The sequence below is a fragment of the Athene cunicularia genome, assembly GCF_003259725.1.
Source record: "Athene cunicularia isolate RWA chromosome 1 unlocalized genomic scaffold, athCun1 chr1_part2, whole genome shotgun sequence".
NCBI classification, from domain to species: domain Eukaryota; kingdom Metazoa; phylum Chordata; class Aves; order Strigiformes; family Strigidae; genus Athene; species Athene cunicularia.
The window spans coordinates 82,197,216-82,206,449 of record NW_020799092.1 but is presented as its reverse complement, the minus strand read 5'-3'; the positions used below and the strand labels follow the sequence as shown (position 1 = coordinate 82,206,449).

At 42.4% G+C, this 9,234-nt stretch overlaps 1 protein-coding gene across 1 annotated transcript; it reads right to left on the bottom strand.

The window, feature by feature from the left end:
• Window positions 1-1,924: 1,924 nt before the first annotated feature.
• On the bottom strand, window positions 1,925-8,896 carry LOC113489529 (guanylyl cyclase-activating protein 1-like). The gene is made up of 4 exons (XM_026865297.1): window positions 8,583-8,896; window positions 7,053-7,202; window positions 5,327-5,417; window positions 1,925-4,332 (listed from the first exon to the last, which is right to left on the bottom strand). The coding sequence occupies exons 1-4, from the start codon at window positions 8,778-8,780 to the stop codon at window positions 4,205-4,207; spliced, it is 567 nt and encodes a 188-aa protein (XP_026721098.1). The 5' UTR covers window positions 8,781-8,896; the 3' UTR covers window positions 1,925-4,204.
• Window positions 8,897-9,234: the final 338 nt, after the last annotated feature.

Below are 9,234 nucleotides of genomic sequence, written 5' to 3'. Positions count from 1 at the left end.
CCCTTGATTTTCTTCTTTCCCTTTCTCAGGCCTCTCCAGCTTCAGCTGTGGCAGCTCCTGTCCACAGCCAGAAAATGTCCCAAGGGCCTGTCCCTTTTCACCTCTCTGCTGCGAGGAGCATAAGGCCAGGCAGAGACACCCCACACAGTTCTGAAGTGGGTCCAGTCAACAGCGTCTGGGTTCCTGCGGCTGTCATGTCTCCCCTCCCTGCCTGCTTTAGCCCCAGCAGGGATCTCTGCCCACTCCTGTGCTCTGGGTTTGTGGTCTGCTACTGTTACAGGGCTGCACTTCTGTCTGTCCCACTGCCCAGTCACAGATTAAGGGTCAGCACAGCAGTGAGAGGGTGAGCAGCCCTCAGGACCATCTGTAACCTTTTTGTCTTACTCCTTACGGGGAGAAAATGCCTGTAAAGTAGTCTGACCCCCGGGTGGGATTAGTGGGCCCTCTGGCTGTGTCCTGCTGTTGGGCAAGGTCCTGCCTCAGCCACCTTCTCTGAATACAGGGTAAGGAGAGAGGGCACTTCCCAGCCTTGCTGAGCCTGATCTTCCCTCATTTACCTATCCATCAACACCAAGATCACCCAGAGCCTGGGCTCCATCCACAGAAGAGAACGGGGTAGGCAACAAGTTTTGCTGGGCTCTTACACACATCATGTTAATTGTCTCTTTTTCCCATGTCACAAGGGATCTCTGAAAGAAGGTGCTGGAGTCCAACCTCCTTAGGGGCATCTTTCTTTGTGGTGGGGAGACAGGGAAGTTGCCCATTGGTCTCTGAGAGCATGACGTTATAATGTCAGGGACAAGTCTGTAGGAGAGACAGAGACTGATCAGACAGCGAATTAACATCCCTGATGTTTTGACAGCTGCATTCCTCCCTGCCTCCTGTCTAGTCAGGAAGTTTCCCAGGTTCTTTCTCCCAGCCCATCCCTGCTGGTGGAGGAATTCTCCTGACCAGGATGAGAGGAGATCTGTTCAATGCTCAGAGTTAGGGAGGAGAAATCTGAGCTGAAGGTCTAGATTTTTTTTTTTTTAAGGCCTTCTTTTAAGCCCATTTCCATTATGTTCTGGGAGTAGGTGTTAGGCAGTGTTTTTAAGTGATCCTTGAGGATGTGACATCTTCATGCTGGGACCTTCCACCATTACCCACATGGTGGTCTGAGGAAGGGGACACAGGCAAAGGGATTTCAAAGGTTCATGGAACATACCCTCACTCCATGCACCCACAATCACAGGGCAAGCCCCCAAACCATGACAAGCACATGAGACCTCATCCCCCACCTTTACCACATAAATACCTGCCCATCTGCAGCTCGTACACACCAGAACCTGGCCCTTGGCCAGGACCACAGCCTTGGTGCAGGTCCTAGGGCTCCATTGCCACACCCAGCACTGAACCTCCAGGGACAGGACGGTCAGGAGCTGCTCCAGCACCACCAGCTACATGGTATGACTTTGCAAACAGCTTCCAGAGCCCTCTGCCTCCAGATGAAGCCCTAACCCATGAAGCTGAACAATGAACCTGGCCCCTAGCCCTTAACTGCACCCCAAACTTAAAATTCTAACCCCCTCTAAATCCTAATCCTAAATCAAACCGCTGTCACCCCAACCCAAACCCCTAAACCCTAATTTGAACTTTAATTCCTAACTCTTAAACTACCAACATTAACCCAAATCCCAAACCTGAGCCCAAACCCTACCCCTTATTCTAACCCCAGCCTGAACCCTAGCTCTTGACCCAGCCCCAAATGATAACTTCAGCAGTTAATATCCTAACCATATTCACTGATCCTAAACCCCTAAATCCCAACCCTCACCCCAACCCAGAGAAGTAGTGGAGTTCCCATCCTTGGAGATACTTGAAAACCCTGTGCTGCTAGATTCTATCCTCCTCTTCCTCCTAATTCCTGCATTCTTCTATCAAAGGGAACAGTTCCAAGATGTTTATTGTACATTTTTAAATTTTAACTGTACAAAGAGAGCCAAGTAGGTCAGAAAATAATTATCTCCCCTTTACAGAGATTTCCTCTCCCCCCACCCCCCAAGGTCTTCCTTCCCATAAAGCTTCTGATAAAGGCACATATACTGCCAGATTGGTCTTTAAAAGAACATGCTAGCTGCAGAGCTAAATCCAATGAAATAATTCAGTGACAGAACAAAAACATTAAGAACAAAACACACATCTGCAACTTAGTGTAGTGATAGCATGATGCATTTTTTTTGCCTATTATAAATGTCATAATTGCATCTTAGCTGGGAAATGTTCCAGCATCATCAGCAATGACAGCTAAGGAAGAAACAGTTTTCTAGAACATCTATTAAAAAAAAAAAACCCTCTTCTTACAAATATTTAAGATTATTATTGAGAATGTACTGTGTACATGTCCTTCTTCTCTATGTACATCAAGAAGATTCTGTAGAGTGTGCACAGCAGCTTGTTGCAACACTGCTGGCAGCTGCAACTTCTTGGTGATTTCTTTAATACATCAGCTGCACTTAGAAAAATTCTTTACTTTCCTGAGAACTAAAGTAGGGTTTTTTCTGTATGTCAGATGGTAATAAAAATGCAGCTTTAACTGACCCACGAAGCTGCAGGCAACTGAGGACTTGTAAAAGGTACAGGACAGGTTCAACAGAGTCTTGGAAAAAACCTCAGCCTTCCTCAGTCCAAAGAGAAGCAGAGTCCAACAGCACACACTTGTGATAATCCTCTGGAGCACTAAGCAATGTTTGCTGATACCCAGGTTGTGATTCCTTTCAGAAGCTCCAAGACTGCATACGTGTACGTGCCAGTGGGAGCTGGCGTATGAGCCCATCTGGCAGAATGTTGGCACCTACTCTAAACATGATCACTCACTCTCTCAAGCTCCAGTGACAATATTGGCTAAATCACCCTTGACTTAGATGAAAGCCTAGACACTTTGTTCAGTATACACATGTACGTCAGTGAAGCTTGAACATAAGCAAGTTCACTCTAAAGTCTTCTTGTTACAGGTCTGCAAGTTCTTCCTCCTGCACAGGAAAAACATGCCTGCTTGGCATAGACACTGAGGAACTTTTCGTGCATTCTTCTTACCTTCTTGTTCTCTCTCCAGATGCAAAGGATCTTCTGATTGTGACCTTACCTAACATCAGTGAACAAGATACAGTTTGCTCAGTTTCTGTCCATGATACATCACTCTTCCTGTCATGTACAAAGACAGAGGCATTTGTGGCAGCACTGATCTAGAGTATCAACTTCACTCCAGTATTCACATAAATGGCAGAAGTCACAAGTCACTTTGCTGAGTTGTCTTTTGCTTCTTAGGTTTTCTCCCCAAGAATAAAGACCAATAAAGGATGTGTGAAGTAATAATATCAGGATCATCTTCACACACTTCATTTATTCAGTTTTCATGAGAGGATAGTAGGACAAAGTATCTAAAAAAGATTTGATCTCTCAGGTAATTATTCTGCTTTGGGAAACAGTATCATATTTTCTCTGGTTACAGAATGGTTCTCATGGTTACAGAAGCTGCTCCTAAACTGTTGACTTTTTGGTAAAGAGTTCTGTGATCACAGAAAGCTGCAAACAGCAGCATTGCTGACAGTGCAGCTGGGAGCAGATTTGTCACTATCAGCTTTAAAGGCTGATTTTTCCTTCAGGTCTTGAGAACTTATGAATAAAGCTACTCTGTAGAGACTACCAAATCCAAGCACATCTGGTACGGACAAACATGCTAGTGTTTATGACCTAATATCATGACAAGAACAGTGGAAGTTACATTATTTTGACAGTTTTCTACACTGATAACCATTTGAAGCTCTTCTTTTGTACATGTCAGAAATTCTCCACAGTCCATCACCCAGTTCTGCTAGAGCTCTTCACAACCTTAATGTTACTTTTAGTTCATTGCAAAGTGACAATCTGGGACACAGAATAAGGAGGAAATTTGTGCCCTGAAACTCGGCCTTTAAATTTTAGGAAGTCAGGTCCAATACTGCCACCCAGCTCCAGTTTTTCTGAACCTGCTGGGCACATATGTAGCTGAGCTTCAATATTTGTACAGGAACATGCACTCAGATACAGAAATTTAACAGTGTCTTTCTGTTCATACTTCCATATGTGTGTTCATGGAAATTTTGTTTGTTTTTAAAAATGCTGTCTCTTCTTTCTGGTGAGTGTACACCCTTCTGTCTGTTGGCACAGCGTGTTCTCCCAGACTGATTTATACACTATGCCGACGATTGTTGATCATGGCAACAATGTGTGACAGGTCTAAACTTTTCATCATAACCTCCATGAATTCCTCATCTTTCCTTGCTCCCTCCACAAATTCATCCAGAGAAAGTTCACCTGTGCCAGACACAGACAAAAGTCATCAGAATCATGCCAATCCACATTTGAACAGGAAAAGGAGTACAGTAATCTAACTTTAGAGACCACTTACTATACACACACTGTTCTAAAGCACCAAGAGGCCTCAAAGAGTCTTCTTAAGTTTACATGAAGCTTCCCCAATATCCAGGCAACTCCAGCTTCCTTCTTTTTTTCCCACACAAGGGTACAGAAGAAAGAGCAAGTGTGTAGCTAAGGAGTGGGATCACAGCTTCCTATAAATAAGGCTGGATTAGCTGCCTCCTTTTTGGCCTAACCTGTCATTGTCCTAACCCATCCCATACTTGCTGGTTTTCATGTTTAAAAGAAGGAAGCTGTGACAGGCAGAAATAGGTTTTCTGTCCTAGGCCAAAAAGCCTTTGTGCGGGAAAGCAGCTTGGCAGAGTTCTGGAATAGCAAAAGATCACATAAGAAGGTAATGAGCACATGAAGTAGCACGGAAAGGAATACTTCTCAGGGACACAGTGACTGCAGTGGCGTGACCAACTTTTGACTAACTGGTCTGCAGCACTTATGTGCTTGCTGTACTGCCTGTAGTAGACCCAGTGAAGAAAATCTGAACTTCAACATTAAATTCCAGTTCTTCCCTTCTCTGCTGCTGAAATATTTAGGAGCAGCTGGGGCTATCTGTTAATATTTCCCACTTCTAATTCTGACGTAAGCTACACAGCAACATACAAAAAGGCAAAACAAAACCCACTCCAAAACCCCACTACCAAACTCATGTGCACAGAACACAGCTCAGACATAGTACAGGGAACAAATCTTGTCATACTGATTATGTATGATGCAAGGAGAAAAATGCCTTAGCAAAATGCATTACTGGATGAGAATTCATATAACAAACAAATGTAAAATGAAGAGGTATAAAGTTCAATCAAGAAAGGAAGACATGGATGTCTCTCTGCAGCACAGAGACCAGCAGAGTTAATGACAAAGGCAGGAATCTTACCATCTCCGTTCACATCAATTTTGTCAAAGACTCGGTTGGTGAACTCTTCTGCACTAGTTTCATGGTTACCACCATTAATAGCTCGAATAGCCTAAAAGAGAAGAGCAATAATAGGAAGCTGCCTAATGGCTTCCAAAACGATAGACTGATTCCGCTGCAGCCTGTGAGCACAGACCCCGAACAAGACAGTCATGCCTGTCCCCATACAAATAAAGCAGCTTCATAGGAAAACACAGCAGAAATCATCAGGCCTTACAGTGGCAATGAAGGCTGCAAAGGGTGCATGATTCTGGAGCATGGAAGGAGCAGTAAAACTCAGAGGATCACCCTAAATCTGCTTAGATAGAGGTTAAGCACTGCAGAAATGGCAGAATCAGGATTCACCTAATGGATCCACCAAGACAAATAAACACTGTCAAACACCCTCTGCCTTTGACATTATGAAATTCCTTTGTTATATGCTGTGGTCATTTATTTCTATTCTTGCTTTCCCTATTTCCATTCATATACTGCTTCCTGTGTGCCCTGCTTCTCCCTAAAGCTCGCTGGAAATTCATTTTCAGCTTGAGAAAGTTTAAGCATTATTCACTACTGTTTACCACAATTCATCTTATTCATAACCATATAGCGCAGGGTTCTCTTTTCTTTTCATGAATAATTGTTTCCTTTGTTTAAGGATTTCCATGAAACATGTGTTACCAGAGCCTTCATATTGATGCTAAGACTATTAATTTGGGGGGTTTTACATTCTGATATTTGGTAAGTTCCTTCACTGCTTTTCAAATGCCATTTTATTAAAACTGAGTTTCACCTCAGCAACTTCCTAAAGCTGCCAAAAAAAGACACTGAACTACACCCACAAAACTAAAAAGGCATTAAATTCTTTGCCACAAATTATTACCCGCAGGACTTGTTTCTCAAGAGCTCTGTGTTAATTACTATCTGTTGCTTTACTGTGATATCTGAGTACTTCTATTGCAAGTTATAAGTAGGAGGCTGTATCCTATTACGGTTATTGATTTGGTTTGCTCCCTTCAATGCCCAGCACTAAAATTGATATCCAGATGAGAATGCATTACTAACATCTTATTTCATGTGTGGACAGCTCAGGCTTCAATCTTTATCAAATCCTTTTTCTGACCTTTCCTATACAGAAATATAGATTGTTTTGGGTCATTTAATCTTTCCTGCATCTTTCTAGTTACCCAGTCTCTACAGAATAATCTGAATTTGCAGCATAATTCAGTCTGAGACATTCACAAGGTCATGTTTATGTCTGTAATTCCAAAACCTTCCACAATAGTTTGCCAAAGTCAGTAATATTTTATTACACTGTTGTTTAGGAGCTGGTTCTAAAAAAATCAAACTGGCAGTAACTCTCCAACTACTATTCACATGGGGAAAAGGACATCTGAAGGACACATTGCACAGACCATGACTGACAGTCACAGAGTCTGAAATCCTGGAAAGCGCAACTTAGGTCCTAGGCAGCTAAAACAATTTTATGGAGTTAGCTGTGCTATACCACATGCTGTGGTGGTAAAGAAGAGTCTGTCAAGTCTGCCTACCGGACTGTGAGATTGTGGGGAATTCTGCTGAAAGAAAGAATGCTGTTAACAAAGGTCTCATCCGTGATCATCCATATGCAGACTAGCAAAAGTCTTACTTGTGTGTGGGAATGCGTCTTTAAGGGAAGGGTATAGAACACAGACTCCTGGAGACTCACCTTTATGATGTTGAGCAACTCATGTCGATCAATGCAGCCATTGCCATCCACATCATAGAGCTTGAAATACCACCGCAATTTCTGCTCCATCTTCCCACGGAGAACAAGGCTGAGGGCAGCCACATATTCCATGAAGTCAATATATCCATCCTGTGGGAAAACAAAAAACAAATTGTGACAGGAATAAACTGAGGGAGTTATGGCTCTGGAACTGTTTTACCTTATTGCTCTTTAGATTCATAGCTAAAAGAGAAGGAAAGACAAATGGCACAGACACTTGGACTTAGGAAAAAGCAAGTATACACACATGCTAGTTCTCTGGCCACCTTTAAGATCTCCTGAACACCTCAACTCCTAAAGCTATAATGTCTAGATGTCTAGGTGACTCTGTGCTTGCCACCCACAGAGATGGACGCTGTCACTCCTCATGGCCAGTGTGAACAAACCCCTCTCTGACCACCAGAGCTGACTGCCAATGGCCTGCTGGGGGAGAAAACTGACCCAGAGCCCTGGCTGCAAGAAAAGTGGAAGGTAATTCTGCCTGAGGTTTGCTGTAGTAGTCTGCTTTGTCTTTGTGGGAAACGACTGATATTTCAGTAAGCCATAGATCTCTTTTCCATTCTCTGAACAAAATAAGTGACTGAAGATATTTTTTAAAAATACATAAAACATGATTTCACAGATGGAAAAATTGTTCTGTACTTAGGTTTTTAAGTATTCCATTTCCTGAATCTACAAGGAAACTCAAAAAGCCTTTGTTTCCGCTGCAAGAAAAAATGCCAGACAGTAAAAGTTCATGATCCCTAGATTTAACACTGACTAAAATTTGAAGTCTTTAAAAAGAAACAACAAATAAAGTGCATGTGTCTGTCAAAGATTCTACTACTTCAACAAACTACAGAGCAAAAAAATGAAACTTTCATTTACTGAGGAATTTAAACAAAGTCAGACACCTGCTTGCCACAGTAAGGAATACTTACTACCCACCTCCCAGCTACAGCTGTATGCTATACCTCTTAGCGCAAGGAGAGACACCTAGATTGTCTGCCTATGCAGTATTAATTGCAGCTGCCAAATACCTGGAAATTACTTCCTCTGTGAATGTTGTAATGATTTCTGTTGTGTTTGGTTCCTGTAGTCTCTACAGTCTAATACAGATATATTTTTGAACAACAACAATAAGAACACATAAGAATAATAATGAAATCTCCTTTCATTATTATTTTGCTAGTCAAACAGGCCGAGCCAATTAATACACAATAAGGAATTAATACACAATAAGGAATTCTCAAAATTCAAAGATGAACTGGCACAAAGTGCTTAGATAATGTATTATTACCTATGGTTATGTTATCTATGTCATAATCTATGCACATTAATTTGCTCCTTGCATTTAGCTACTTTACATTAGTGCCCTCAGCAGCTTTCCACACCAGTGTTTGTAAGAGAAAATCAAGGACTCTAAAAGTGCAGGAGTCGGTTTGCTTCCAAGCAGCACGAGGCAGTTAATTTCCTTGCTGGAGAACTCACCTTGTTCATATCAAATGTGCGGAACATCTGCTCAATGTACTCATTGGCCTCTGGATCCAGCCCTCGAAGCCCAAAGAACTGTTTAAATTCATACTCTGTCAGCTGTCCAGAAGGACACTCTGTCATGAACTTCTTGTACCAGTGGTGGATCTCGACAGCCTGGAGATCATCCACTGTGGAGCTGCTATTGTTCCCCATGCATACGCGTGGTCAGAAGAATGGTGCTACAGGAATGACCCTCTTCCTCCTGTTCCTCTTACAGCACTGCCTGTCTGCTCCTGTCCACGTTTGACATTAGTGTCGGTTAAGTGAGGGATCTAGCTTCCCACAAGCCAATTATAAATGTTAATCTCCTTAGAGGCTGATTTACAAAACTGAAAGTTTCAATGATACAGTCGTCTTAGAATGGAAAGTAGGTCCAAGATAATCTAGTAAATCACTGCTATTTCAGAAACCAAACCAGATGGGTTGAGAGGACACCAGACACTGGTATCAGGAGCTATACTGGTTTGGTACACTACCCTAATTTTAACCTTGATATAATTATACATAAAGATAAGAGGAAAAGGCTACAAGAGGTGGGATTTGAGGTGAAGTAAAGATCTGCTCCTCTAACTGGATGTGAGAGTCTGTTTTCTCAAACAGAAACGTT

Bases quoted from the DNA above. Each gene is read 5' to 3' on its own strand.
- LOC113489529 (XM_026865297.1), bottom strand. From the start codon at position 8,780: ATGGGGAACAATAGCAGCTCCACAGTGGATGATCTCCAGGCTGTCGAG. The intron at 5,418-7,052 runs GTGAGTCTCCAG...CTTCTCTTTTAG, and splicing joins AGTTGCTCAACATCATAAAG to GCTATTCGAGCTATTAATGG. The intron at 4,333-5,326 runs GTAAGATTCCTG...TGTCTGGCACAG, and splicing joins AATTGATGTGAACGGAGATG to GTGAACTTTCTCTGGATGAA.